The 14,236-nt window shown below is 48.5% G+C and overlaps 1 protein-coding gene across 16 annotated transcripts in view; it reads right to left on the reverse strand.

Annotated features, from left to right (window-relative positions):
* Positions 1-14,236, reverse strand: part of KMT2C (lysine methyltransferase 2C) — a 206,999-nt gene that overhangs the window by 146,695 nt on the left and 46,068 nt on the right. For all 16 annotated transcript variants that reach the window (XM_053671829.1, XM_053671828.1, XM_053671827.1 and 13 more), the window contains one exon: positions 5,096-5,184. In XM_053671829.1, coding sequence (XP_053527804.1) covers positions 5,096-5,184 — 89 coding nt within the window. The remainder of the gene's footprint in view (positions 1-5,095; positions 5,185-14,236) is intronic.

Raw genomic sequence — 14,236 nt, forward strand, 5'->3', positions numbered from 1 at the left:
ACCTTAAGTGCACATCACTAAGTGAGGGGAGCCAATGTGAAGAGGCTGCACACTGTATGATTACAGCTTACAGCATTCTGTAAACGGCTGAACTGTGAGGACGGGAAAACAGTCAGGGCCTGCAGGGGTTAGAGAAGAGGACGGGATTAGGGGGCAGAGCAGAGGGTCTGGGCACAGTGAAATGACTCTGTGTGGTCGGTGCTCTGACGACGGTTGCATGTCATCGCACACCTTTCCACACACACCACCAAGAGTGAACCATATGAACTCTAGGCCGAGGGGGGGTAATGATGTGCCGACAGAGTTTCCACTGTGACAGCGGCACTGTATGGGTGGGGGTGCTGCCAACTGGGGAAGCTATGCGTGTAGGGGGGCCGGAGGTATACAAGCAATCTCCACCCTGGCTGCTGTGGGTCAGCGGGTTGGGCGCTGTCCAGCAAAATGAAAGGTCATCAGTTCTATTCCCAGTCGGGGCACATGCCTGGGCTCAGGTCTCCAGTAGGGGGCAGTCGAGAGGCTGAAACCACACACTGATGTTTCTCCCCTCTCTTTCTCCCTCCTTTCCCCTCTCTCTAAAGATAAAATCTTTTTTAGAAATTAGGCTAAAGGTAAACTGAAAGTATCAGTGTGAACAGGTATTTATAAGCATGTGAACACACTCTCACATCTGTGTATTTACTAGTATGTCACTAAAATGAAATGACATGATTAATTCTCAACAAAAACAACATGATATTCATCCCAGACCTTAGATTTTTATCTCTAATACTCTTTTCTCCACTAAAAAAAAACAAACTAGGAGTCCTTACAGAGCAGTTGATTTCAGCATCTTGAGGTAAAAAGAAATGAGAGAGTGGCCTGAAAACGCAGTTTCCAAAGAGCGACGGCCTTTGAAACATTTTGAGATGACACTAAAAAAGGCCTGAGAAGCAGCCGTGAGGGGCTCCCACTAGCCACACCACAACAACTGAAACAGTTAAAAAAAACTTAATTATAATTGGCTGAGATATAATTAACCAATTCCAATTAACTAAAACAAGTTTACGAAGCCTTGATTATATAATGATTCTCAAAGAGAAGTGGAATTCCTCTCCTGGAGTAACTAGCACTTCATTCAAGTTGATTTCATTCATGAAGGAAAATGCAGAGACTGATGACAGCCACCGCCTCCAGCAGGAGGACAGGACTTTCTCAGCAGCCAACTGCAGCACGCTGACCAGCAGGGCACCGCTGACCCACAGGGCACCTCAAGGCGCCCACAGAGCAAATGCAGCACGCTGACCTGCAGGGCGCCTCAAGACCCCCACAGAGCAACTGCAGCCTTGCAGCTAACGTGAGTGACCTGACCGTAAACTTGCTCCAGAAGTGACCGCAAGTTTACGGAACTCTTTCCTCCAACGGGTCATGTGCAGGTTGGTGGCTCTGACGACTGCTCTTTATCCTTCTGTGTCGTATGTGCTCACTGCAAGGACTGGACAGAAGTCTCTCCAGGGACAAAGACTGACACACATGGCTTTCTCTAACTTTAATACATGAAGCTAAGATGAGAAATATGTCATCCTGCTCCTGGTAAAGCCTTGCACAGAACTCATTTGTCTGGACAACTCATAGGAGAGAGTGTGAGAAAATAGTTTACTGGTGGGGCTTACTGCTCCTCTGGTAAGAAAACATGAACATTTCAGAATGTCAGTTTTGTGATGCTGTTCCAAGCAAAGAAGACCAGCAGGCCACTGCCCAAGAATGAGTATGTCTGGTGCTTCCAGGAGTGAGCAAGAAGGCCGGTGGGGCTGGCGCCCAGGAGCCAGGGAAGGGGCTGAAGACGTGGATGGTCAGGCAGCCAGGGTCGGGTGGGCCGCAGAGCTTGAGAACCAGGGTAGGGACTTCGGTTTTATTTTAAGAGCCACTGGAGGCTTTGGATGGCTGACAAAGGGAAGTGGAGGACTCTCACTGTGGGTCTGAAAAGATCACGCTGGCGATTATGTGAAGAACAAGACTAGACTGGAGCAAAGTGAATTCGGAGAGAACAGTCTGGAAGTCCTTCATGCAGCCGCCCACGTGAGTGGCAGGCAGTGGCCAGTTCTAGAGGGACAGCAGTGGAGCAAGTGAAAGTGTTAGACTGAGGATACACTGTGAAGGTAAAGCCCACAGGGCTTTCCGGTGGGCTCCACACAGTCGTCGTTGCCACTGAACGCCGCAGGTGTGTCCTTGGACACCTTCGTCATCGTGCGGCCGTCACAGAGGGCACACACACAGACCTGTACGGCACAGCCAACCACCGTAACCGTGTGAGTGTCCTTTACCGACCAGCAGCACAGCAGGCCGGTTCTCAGCAGCACCAGCGCAAATGTATGAGTGATGTGTGTGCTGTGACGTTATGACGGCTGCAGCCCCACTAAGTGACAGGGGTTTCCTAACTCATTACAACCTCACAGGGCCTCTGTTTCTGTGTCTGTAGCTGGTGGACGCACCATTACGTGATGCATGACTGCGATTGAGCACGAACAGTGCCCAGTGGCACGCGCTGCAGTGGCCACACTGGGAGAGGGGCGGTCTCAAGGCAACGATAAACAACCCCACAGAGGCCACATGAACCTGGGAGCTCGCTGCACGCACGAGCAACGCTGAGAAGGACGCTGAAGATACAGAGTGTGTTCACAGCACAAACAGAGCTGGTGTTGTAACATCTTAGAGTCCACCACACGCGGGTCATATGTAAAGTCACTAAACTGAAAGAGACCACCTATGTATGAGAGAATGAGCCAAGGAAAATGAAGAGAGACCAGTGAGGCAGGAAGATAACATGAGAATGGGGTGTCCTGAAAGTTGTTTCCTATTTCTTTTTGATTTTTAAAAGGAGCCCCCACCCCACCGGGCTGAGCTTCAGGGAACAATCCTGACCACCGAGGCGATGTGGCCCTGCGGGGTCCCCGGCGACACTGAGAGCAGCGGTTCTGGTCAAGCAGGAGGAAGAGAGCCTGACTGAAGTCGAAGTGCAAGAAAGTGGTCAAAAGTAAGTGGCTCCCACGAATGTGGGCAATGCTTGGGAGGCTTTGCCACGAAGATGAGCAAGGCAGCAACACGGCAGCCGGAACGGGCTGCCTGGTCAGAGCAGTGACTTGGGTCTACAAAGGGCCCTATGGCGTGCTCAGAGGCTCCCAGCAGTGACTCGTGGAGAGGACAATTTGTGACACCCAGGAAAGCAGGAGGCGCGGAGTCCACAACAGATGGAAAGGGACCAAGTCCACAGACCAGAGCTGGCCTTCGTCAGCCAGAGATGGCGCTGACAGCAGGGACGGTGGACGGGACAGGCAGAGACACAGGCAGGAAAGCCTCGGTGTGGGTAAATGTGCAATTTCTTTCCCAGTTGCTTCTATTCTTTTTTCACTGAATAGGCAAGATCATGGACTGAAGAACGGAAAAACTGGGAGGAGGTTTAGAAGTCTGGAGAGAAGTGAAAGGCAGAATGAGCCCTGACTGCGGAGGTGAGAGAGGCTTCCAGTGAAGGTGGAACAAGTGGAGGGCAGCAATCAGGACCCACCTGAGACACGAGGGCCTAGGTTTACGATGGACCCAGTCAAGCAATGTTACGTTTTCCCAGATGTGAACAAACAGAACGTGGCTGTGTCACGAAGGCACAGCAGTGGGGGAAGGGCAAAGGAGTGGGGGTGCGAGGAGTGGGGGTGCGAGGAGAGCGGCTACAGGGACGAGTCAGAGGACCTAAGCTAGCAAAGGAGTGTGACAGCCCCATCAGTCAGACATTGGGAGTGAAGCAGCAATTGTCCTAGCGAGTGACTCAATGACAAAAGCTAAAACGTGACCACAAGAAGAAGTGGCTGAGGTGGGTTGGAGAATAAGATTTTTGAGAAAATCGAGGAGCTAGGAGGCCTGGATAGTGAACAGGTCATTCAAAGTGGCAACAGGGGAAGAGCATTGGAAGGCAGGCGCTAAGTCTCCAGAGAACGCAGGGGGCCCTCGAGAAGTACGGCCGGAGGGACCTGTGGCCCAGCCTGAAGGCATTGCCTTGACGAGACTTTGTCATCATCATGTTGAAAAACGTCACTTAAAGCTTCAGAGACTTTCACCAGGAAGTAACAAAAAAATTAGACACAGCGGGGAAAAATCATATGAAAAGGAACTAGTGGAGAATTTATATAAATTGGAATTTAAAGTAATGTGATAAATGTGCACCACAAGGTGACCCGCAGAATTCTGAGCCTCCAAGCTCCCCTCCTGTCAGGCTACCTACCCGGACCGACCCTGCTGGAACAGGAGGTGAGAATCAGGTAGAATACTTGAAAGCTTTCTGAGAATTGTACTGTATAATAGCAACACATTTGACACCGAAAGCATTTTACAAGAGTTGTACTTTAAAAGATATAGCACTTTCTAACTTTTCTCTAGAAACTGTGTGACTCTCTATAAGCATCAACAAGATGACATTCAACTTCAGGGAAAAAGCCTGTCACCGCATCTGAAGTCCACGCAACCACTGCTAACACATGGCCAGTCATCTTACACGCACAGCCTCTGAAGGACACATGAAGCCTCATCTCTTTGACAACTTATTAAATCGCTAAGTTCATGTAAATTTTGGAAACTACTTCTAGACAACCCAGTCTGCCTGCCCTTTGCAGATAGCACAACGCACATCAGCTTGTTTAAGCGCCCAACATCCAGCAGACCAGAACGTGTTTGGTCTGGCTTCACCCAGCATTTCACAGTATTATTCACTAACAGAACTGTTTTTTTTTTCCTCACATACATAATAACACACTAAGCTTTAAACAAACACTACATGGTCCTTAAGCCAGAAATATACTATGAGCTGTCATACGAGTGGCCTGGAATTACTGTATATGCCAGTTTTAATTTCCTTTCATCAAACATTTCTCTACAGATATGAAATAACTTCTACGAAATCAGCTCTGTAGGAGAAAAAAGAGAACTCAGCTTTATCACTTTGGCAAACTCAGGTTTTTCACTTTGTCACGACGGGTCTATTTGAGCACCAGAAATTTCGGAACTTGGTACCCGGACAAATGCTAATTGTGCACGTCATGTACATTGTTACAGTTTTTATGGTTTTGACCGCTACCTGTTTCCACGATATTTTCTGTTTCTGTTGTCTCCAGCCCATCCATGCTGTCCTCATCTTCCACGGTAGCTTTTCCTCTGCTTCGAGGCCTACAGAGAAATAAACACACGAGAGTTAAATGTTAAAAGTTAAGGCTTAGAATTAAACTCCATGTAGAGCACCAGTCGAAGGGATGCGAAATACAACAATGCAGACGCCTTCTCTGACGCCTCACCAGACTAAGAAGCACCCTAACACTCTACAGTTGCCTGCCCCCCGAACCCAGACCCCAGACGTGCTCCTGCCTACACGCCAGGGCAGGCCCAATCCACACACAGGCCCCGCCCACCGTGAGGCCTGGCTGAGCATGGTTGGTAGGGGGATCACCTGAGTGTGATAACATGTGGTTTTAATGTGAGCGCTGCACCTAAAGTGTCACACAGTGTGCTTCAGCGTGACACTGTTACATTACAGAATGACGTGCCTATGACTTTGTAATAAAAAAGGGATGTTATTTGCCCCAGACTCCATATTTGTCAATATGTCTCACCCCTTTAAAAACTCTACATTTTAAAGATTTTTTAAATTTATGTATGTCTTATTTTTAGGCAGAGGGGAGGAGAGGGCGAGAAACACCGCTGCCTCTCCCATGCCCCAAACCAGGAACCTGGCCGGCAACCCAGGCATGTGCCCCAACCAGGAATCCAGCGACCCTGTGGCTCGCAGGCCAGCACTCAATCCACTGAGCCGCACCGGCCAGGCCCTGGCTATACGTTTCTGGCCCCGTCCTTCTGTGAGCTAACCTCTGCAGTCCTGGCTTTGGGTCACCTAACAGGTTCTTTCCAAAGTTCACACCCCAGGTCACACTGCTGTACCCGGTGAATAAAGGAGTGATGCCCAGGCATATGCATTTCGAAGAAAGTGACACTACCCCTGTAAATCACTCCATGGAAGGAAACCCTAAACATGGAGCCTGATCATCACGCCCACCTTGCAAGCATGATGGACTTTAACTTATAAACACGTCAGTGAAGTAAACACAAGAGTCATGGTAAAGTGAGATTCTGTGATCCAATGCATCTAAAAACAAAAACTAATGCCCTTAAACATTTTCATGTCTTGAAAGTAAGGAATAGAGATGAGTCCAAAAACTAAAACACATACAATAAAAAACATGTTACATATAAAAAAACTTAGAAACTGACACAGCAATATTCAGATTTCAGCACATTAAGTTATTCGTCACTTAGAAAGTAAAGATTACGAATGACTCCATGTTTAATTGAAAACACTTAAAGAACAGAAAGTAAGAAATATGGGCAAATGAGAAAAAATGGAAAGGCTGTGTTAGACACCAGGAAACCCACCAAGTGTCACTCTGGAGAGGACGCTCCGCAACAAAACAATGAAGGAGATGTAAGAACTTTTAAAAGTGGTCAAAGTCCAACTGGTTTTATACATGAGTGACTGTCAATTGTCAAAAAGTCACCTCTACCCCCAAAACAATTAAGTAAAAATACCTGAACCAAAACCCTAACAAATATAGCCCCCAAAATATGAACAAACTAGCTAAATAAAAGATGAGTACATCAGAATACAAGTATAATTTAATATCAGAAATCTGTCAATAAAACACACCAGGTCAAACGGGCAAAAGAGCATCATTTGAAATTTCGTGTGGAAAAGGGGGAAGGAGCAGAACTGAATGAGAGACCACGAAGACTTAATGTTCCATATTAACTTTATGGATTAAAACTACTTGAATTCCTAAAACAATATAGGAGACTCGTACTCATGGAGCCACATGGAGGTGAGAAGACTGAAAATTACCCTCCAGCCATCAACGACTAGAAAACCAGGCAAAGTATGACAAACAGCCATCATCAGACACGGGACCATAGGCAGGGCCAGGCCTGGGCTCCCTGGGCAAAGGGAGACAAGCCAGGGGAGCCCGGCTGTCACCGGGGCTGTCCGTGGGGGGTTCGTTTCAGCGGCAGCAGAGTGGAACCCAGAGACCGGTGACTGTGCAGTCGCTGAAGGCCTCTGCATAGTTACCTGTCATCTTATCGGACGGGAATGAGACCTCCAGCAGGGGTGGAATTCTGGCCTACTCACTACCACACTCCCAGCCCCTTGAAGCACCAGACCTGACGCAGGCACTCAGCGTGTGTGTCGCTGAATGGAGACAGACAATGGCTCTCTAACTCAGGAGGAAAAATACAGATTTGATCATGAGATCTCAGGTAACTAACTACCTAACCATTCTAAAGATGCAAAGTATAGTTCTGCTCCCCACTGAGCACAAAAACAAAATTTCACATGGGGTCAAAGCTTAAAAGAATGTCATGCAACAGAATACTGAATTTTACGTCATTAAGGTAAATTTAAAAAATAAGAAATTTTGACCCCAAGGAAATAAGACAAAACTGTTATCATTGGCACACAGCATCGCCCACATTTACTTAGAACATACTGGTCAATCAACTGAAAAGGTACAAGAGTTGTGTAAGGCTGTCAGAGTGACACAGTAACATGAACAGCCACACCCTCCCCGTACATCGTGCTGAGCAGCAGCGACAGTTGAAACGTAATGAAACAATCCAGTTACTGGGAGTCACTTTAGTGAAAAATATAGTAAAACTGACTCACGGACATAAAGAAAGAAACAAGTAAACTGAGAGACCAATCGAATAGAAAAAGAGCACATGATACAAAGCAGCAATTCACTGATGAAATATAAAACGAGGAAGTGTTCAACCCACCGAGGAACCGGGGAAATCACACAGTGAAATGGAGAATGAAAGACACGGACAAAATGCAGTGGTGCTGGGAGCACAGAGAGACAACGACTCACACCGCAGAGCCGCAAGGGTGCAGGCGGGGCAGCACACGTGGGAAGGCGGTTCAGCAGTACCCACCCAAACATGAAGACGCACACCATCTGATCAGTTCCTCGTGTGGAAGGCTACCCAACCCCATGTGCGCAAATACAGATTTTATAGGCACACACACACGAGGATATTCACTGCAGCACACACAGTATAAAAGGCAGCTGAAGGGAATATTTAAATACAGTATGCTCCAGCCGTTCGATGATTCGGCCTCTATTCACTACAATCTAGAAGGACCTCTAAGACACAGTTTAATGAGAAACACTACACTACAGACTACACTTGATCCCATGGATGTGTCAAAAGTGTACACGAATGAATAAAGATGCACTTGAGTTTTATCAGGATGTGCATACACAAACACACACAGCAAAAACACAGGACAACACACACCACACCGGCAGCAGTGGTCTCCCCTGGACGTGCAAAGGGAAACCGAGGGCCAAGGGCCTTTCCGCTCCTCCTGAGTTTTCCATAAAGAGCATATATTCATCTACAATTAACAAATAAGGGAAGGGCTGAAAGACGGTTTGACTCGGGAACTGCCTGGAGAGTGTTTTATCCCCTATGCTCTGGCAGTTCCGGAGTTGCTGCTTGTCCCGCTGGACACAGCAGATCTTCCAGAATCCGACAGCTGGTGCACCCAAGGGCTGCTCTTCAGATCACATGGGAAAGTGGAGGGACAGTTTGCGGTGCCTGGGGTTTGCGTACAGTAACAGCAAGACACACCTGTGCTATCAAAGCCTGCACCTCTCTTCCACCCTCTGCCGCCTCTGACCATTACGGAGTCCATACGATGCCAAGGCCACCCGGAAACTGAAAGTCTGTGCCAGTTACTCAGGTTATAATACACACACACAAAAAATCCTGGTGACCATTTTTTCAAAAATTTGTTGACATACGAGGTCTGTCCAGAAGGTATCCAGCCATGTGATATGAAAAATAGAGACATTTATTGAAGAAGGTACAAGGTACAAGAAACAATGCACACAGGACAGCGATGCCTCAGTCCCCTTCACAGTAGGCACCTTGGGACCTCACACAGTTTTCCCAATTGCAATCAGCTGTCCCATTGTATTTTCCTGAATCTCATCATGGTCTGAAATCTCTTCCCTTTCAAAGGTGACTTTAATTCTGGGAAAAATCAGGAGTCGCGGGGCGTCAAATCTGGGCTGTAGGGGGGCTGAGTCACCTGGGTGATTTGATGTTTTGCCAAAAAACTCTGCAGGAGATGTGACATATGAGCAGGCACGTTGTTGTGATGAAGCTGCCAATCACCAGTTATCCATAGCTGTGGCCTTCTGAATCATCCAAATAGTTTCTGCAGAGGAATGTTCAAGCTTAACGCAAAATCTGATGCAGATTCATTGCTCTACTCAGTCATTTTGAATGCGACAGCCGCACAGTACTCATGCTCAAGCAATGGTGTCTACTGTCCCCACGGACTAGTACAGTGAGGTTGTCACTGTTTACTCATGCACATTCCAGTCCACTCTCCTTGGCTTCCAGGTTACATCGATGTCATGCAAACTGTTCTCATTATGTTCATGAACAATGGCTGGACTTTTTCCAGATAGACCTTACACACCTATGTATATGAACGTATGTTTATACATACGTACTCAATAAAAATTGAGTCACTGTATTACTGTTCTATGGCCGGAGTATAATTTGCCCCTTACGCCACCTAAAACATGTCACTTATTGGATAACATTAAATAATTTGTCTTAAAAATATTACTAACACAGTCATATTTTCAAAAGAGAAAAAAAATTTTCAACAGAAAAACAAAGAATATGGCCAGCAATGAAAAGAGAATGAAATGGCTTTTAAACATCATTTGTGCAAGTGGGTGGCCAGAAGTCTCACTCTTAGCTTTGTAAAAAATTTACAAGGAACCAAATAAAATGAAACATATAAAAGTTGCTCAGTTTCTCCCTCTTTGAAGAATGCTCTCATGAGCTCTTCCTTCCACAGCCCCACCCCTGCCCATGCCCACCCACCCCTCGGCCCAGGCCCTCAGAACCCAAACAAACCTCTTCCCGGGCCACTTCTTGAGTGGTTTCTGAATTCCATCTTCCCATTCTCTTAGTTGGGCCAGTTTTCCCAAAACACTGCACACAAGCCATGTAAAAAAGAAACTGGTGAATACTGAAATATGTATTAATCACTTGATATGTAGAACTTGCTTCAAAGTGACCCCAAATGCCCAGTGGAGACACAAGTCTAAATGAGAGCCACTCACCAACTGAGGAGATGTGTACGTGGGAAATGAGCAGTCGAGTGTCTCCAGTACACAGAACACAAACCACAGGAGAGCTGAGAGAGAGAGATCGCTCTGTGATTGCTGAAGACTTCCCACAGCCGGGTGGGCCTGTGGGAGAGGGAGCAGAGTATGCCACTCGGGCAGCGAGAACGCCTTGAGCAGGCAGAAGTGAGGGTAAAACTCAGCCACAGTCAGAAGAGGACAAATCAGTGCGGACGGGGAAAATGGACCCAGGACATGGGAAGGACTTGAGCACCGCTGTGCTGAGATGAACTTAAATGAAATCCATCAGAGAGGTTCTGAGCTTTTGACAGCGAGAGCCCCAGAACCAGCTGCACACTGGAGGAAGTGAGCCCGTCACTCTGCGGATCCAGGAAAAGAATGGGACTGAAGGGTGCTCAGTCTGTGACAGGAGCAGCCTCAACAGTCAGTCCCAGTGCTGCTGGGTTTCCAAGTCAGAGTCAGCAGAAGACTGTCGTCTGCTCAGCACACGGTGGCCTGCTGGCTTAGTGGTCCTGGTCTGTGCACCAGAGCTGGACTTCTCCATCCAGGAAGGGGACATTTCTGCCTGTCCCCCACCCTCCACAACTGGCAGTGCCTCACAGCCTCTGGTGGGTGGAGCCCACAGACACTGCCCAGCACCCCTCAAGGCACGGCACAGCCCCACACAGGCGAGGGGGGGGCAGTGCCCACAATGCCAACAGTACCAAGGACGTGAGTCCCTGCAGTACTTTTTCGTCCCTCTTCCCACGTCTCACATGTGCTGCTTCCATTTTCTCTGATTTCTGTTCCACAACAGGGGCCTTCAAATGCCATAAGAAACACACAACATCATTTCCATGATAGGGGCCTGAACACACCATGAATGATAAGATTCGATTTACAATTTTCATAAGCTACATTTTACATAACTTTTAGAAAGAAAACTGTGTTCCTCTATGACATCTTCTCCAAGTTCAGCAACATCGGCTTGGTCCTTTCCCTGTGTGTCTCCACACTGCCTTCTGGGCGGCGCCTCACATGGACCCGGTGCACCCCTGCCCTCAAAGGCCCACGCCCCCTCTCCCTGGGGCTGCTGCCTGCGTCCCCAGGGTCCCGTGAACCCTGCGTCTCGGACCTGCACAAAATTCCATCAGACCCACCCGAGCATCTGAGCAGAGATGAGCCCCACTGAAGGACAGCAGCAAGGTGTAATATGCCCACAAGGTGAAATCAGGGCCCAAGTCCAGAAGGTCAGCATTCGCAGGTCTCTTTCCAACAGCCGGCCACATCCCCCTCTTTGGTTCTCTCTCCCCTCAGGAATATCCTTTTCCAACAAAATGAGTTACTCTGGGGCAACAGACAACCTTTCCAGAGGAGGGAAATCAAAAGCCGCTCAGGCTTCGTTTGGGTAACAGCCATGCTTTCAGCTCAGAAAAGCAGTAAGGGTTCACCTTCAGGGGATCCTGGCCGGCCCCTTGCTCACTGTCCTTATTCAGAGCGTCCTCTACTCACCTCCTCCTCCCTGAACTCATCCCACCCCCCAAACGCACCACCTTCCCAAAAAGTTCCCACGACACTGCCCCCTGCACCCCTACCTGTGGCTTTCAGGCCGTTTTATTTGGCAATGAACCTGTCATTTCACTTTCACTAGGTCTCTTTTATATTCATCAGTGAAATTTGTGAGTGACGCACCTGTAAGTTGAATGCAGGACAAGTAGGTACTTAAACTCCCAAGCCGATCTGCAATGCCCTTTCAAAGATTTTTTTAAATCACAATTCCCAGTATTGGCAAGAAAATAAACAAGCATAGGCATTTATTATTGGTAGGAGCATAAATTGATACAATTATGTCTTAATGATGTTTGAGAATATTAAAAGTCTCTAAAATCATATACCTTTTGGCCCAGGAATTACACTTAGGAATTGGTCGTGAGTAAATATAAAGTGTACAAAAGTTCAGCTAACTGGGTGTTTGTCTGGACACTGCATCCAACTCTGAAAGATTAGGGAAAAACCCTCCTCGTCCAACAAGAAAAGACCAAAAAGGTGTCGCTCACCTGAGCAACACAACCCGCCCCCCCCCCCCAGCAGCTACAGCCCTGGGGGACTGCAGTTACTGTTGTGGAAATCTCTCCATGCAACCCTCCTTCGGTGTGAAAATACAAACCGCATAACCACCACCTTGTTTTATGTTTATACAGTCGACATTTTCTATTTCCTAAATGTTTTCTCCACGTGTACAATGCACTTATACAACATATGTCTGTGGAAAAAAATACCATTAGGTGTGTGCAGACCTAAGATGAAGGGTTGAAATACCTTGATTTTCCCTTGTAGATGAGCGTTTATAATTCAGCCATACTCACTTTTCTGATATAAACATTTTTACGGCCTACTCACAGTTGAATTGGCAGTCTTACGAAACCTAAGAAACCTCGTATGCGCCTGTGGGGGAAACACCTTGAGCGGAAATGCTAATGCATCACCACCACACACACAGAGTTCAATAATCAAATCGAATCACCAGCTACACTGGGGACTGTCACTGTGGCATGCGCTGGGCAGCAATAGAGCCAGGGGCCCTAGCAAAGACTCCAGTGACAGGAGACTAAGGGTCAGACAGGGCCCGGACGGCCTGGGCGGGTAGGGGTCCAAGAAGCTGACCTGGGGCAGGGCTGCGTGTGCTGGGTGATGAGAAGGGCCCGTCCCGGCAGAAAGGCGGGGCAGGGGTGCTGTGGGGTGAGCTCCGCAGGTGGGGAGCTTAGGTTCCACCTGGCCTCCACCTCTGCCTAGGAGTGTCACCTGAGCAAGCCGTCAACTTCCCCTGCGTGTGTGCTCACCTGCACAATGGGCATGTATGTGGTTAAGGATTCCTTCCCCGTCCACAGTCAGCATGGGCACGGCTGCTATGACCCTGCCAACAAGCGCTGTGCCTGTGTGCCAGCAGTGGGGACTTCCCAGCTGTCACCACTTTTTCTCAGACAGGCTGCGTTCTAGCCTCGCCTGGAGCCCCAGGTCTGAAAAGAACAAGAGCCAGGGCTCCAGGAGGGGCCTGTGCAGTGAGTGTGGGGTGAGGGCACATTGGAGGGGGGTGTGGCTGGGGGCGTGGCTCTGTGGACACCGCTCAGGACCAGGGCACCAGGGGTCATGTGCACAGTGCTGCCAGAGTGACCTTCATGCAACAGGTTCTGTGTCAGCCCCAGGGTAACGCCTCTCACTGTCTCTGCACCGCCTTCCGAGGTGAGCCTATTTAAAGCCCACACCACCTCTCATGACATGCACGCTGGGTGTCTAGCCGCACTGCACTAGATGCCCTCCTCATACACTCACACACTTCTCAGTGCTGGCACTGGCCGCCCCTCAGCCTGAGGAGTAACCTCCGCCACCTCCAGGAGAAGCAAACTGCTAGTCAACCTTCAGCACCCAGCTGCAGACCACCCCTGGGGCCCCTTCCTGGCCTTCCAGCCAAGCGCCTCGTCTCCGCGCTCCCCAAACGTGCACACTAACCCTCTGCCCCACTGAGCTGTCTGCTGCCCAGCACATGCCTCCGTGCAGGGGCCTGGCCTTCACCTGCGAAGTTCCAGATACGGTTCTTACAGTGACGGACACAGAAGGAAAGAGTAAGGAACATACATCCATTGCATGTGAACTGCTCATGAACCAACTAATCACACTGCCAACTGGTGAGGAAGAGGACCAAACGCCCCGACTTTCCTATGTGAGCTGTCACACAACCAAGGAACAGGTGAGGACGGGATAGGTTTTCTTCACACAGACAGTATTCCAGCTCATAGAAGGAAAGAGTAACAGACTGAGTACCATCGTTTCACAACCCAGAACGATCACTGGATCTGGGCACTGATCTCCACCAGCTGCTAGCTTCACAAAAAGGTATGTTCCCAGACTCTGTTCGCCTCTGAGTAAGAGAACGTGCCACAGCATTAGAGGCAATCTTGAAAATTAAAATTGAATCTGAATTCGATCATAACTCCAACTCCAACAGAGAAACGTATTACACTTTA

Source organism: Artibeus jamaicensis, unplaced genomic scaffold (genome assembly GCF_021234435.1).
Source record: "Artibeus jamaicensis isolate MK-2021 breed Jamaican fruit bat unplaced genomic scaffold, CSHL_Jam_final contig_718, whole genome shotgun sequence".
NCBI lineage: Eukaryota > Metazoa > Chordata > Mammalia > Chiroptera > Phyllostomidae > Artibeus > Artibeus jamaicensis.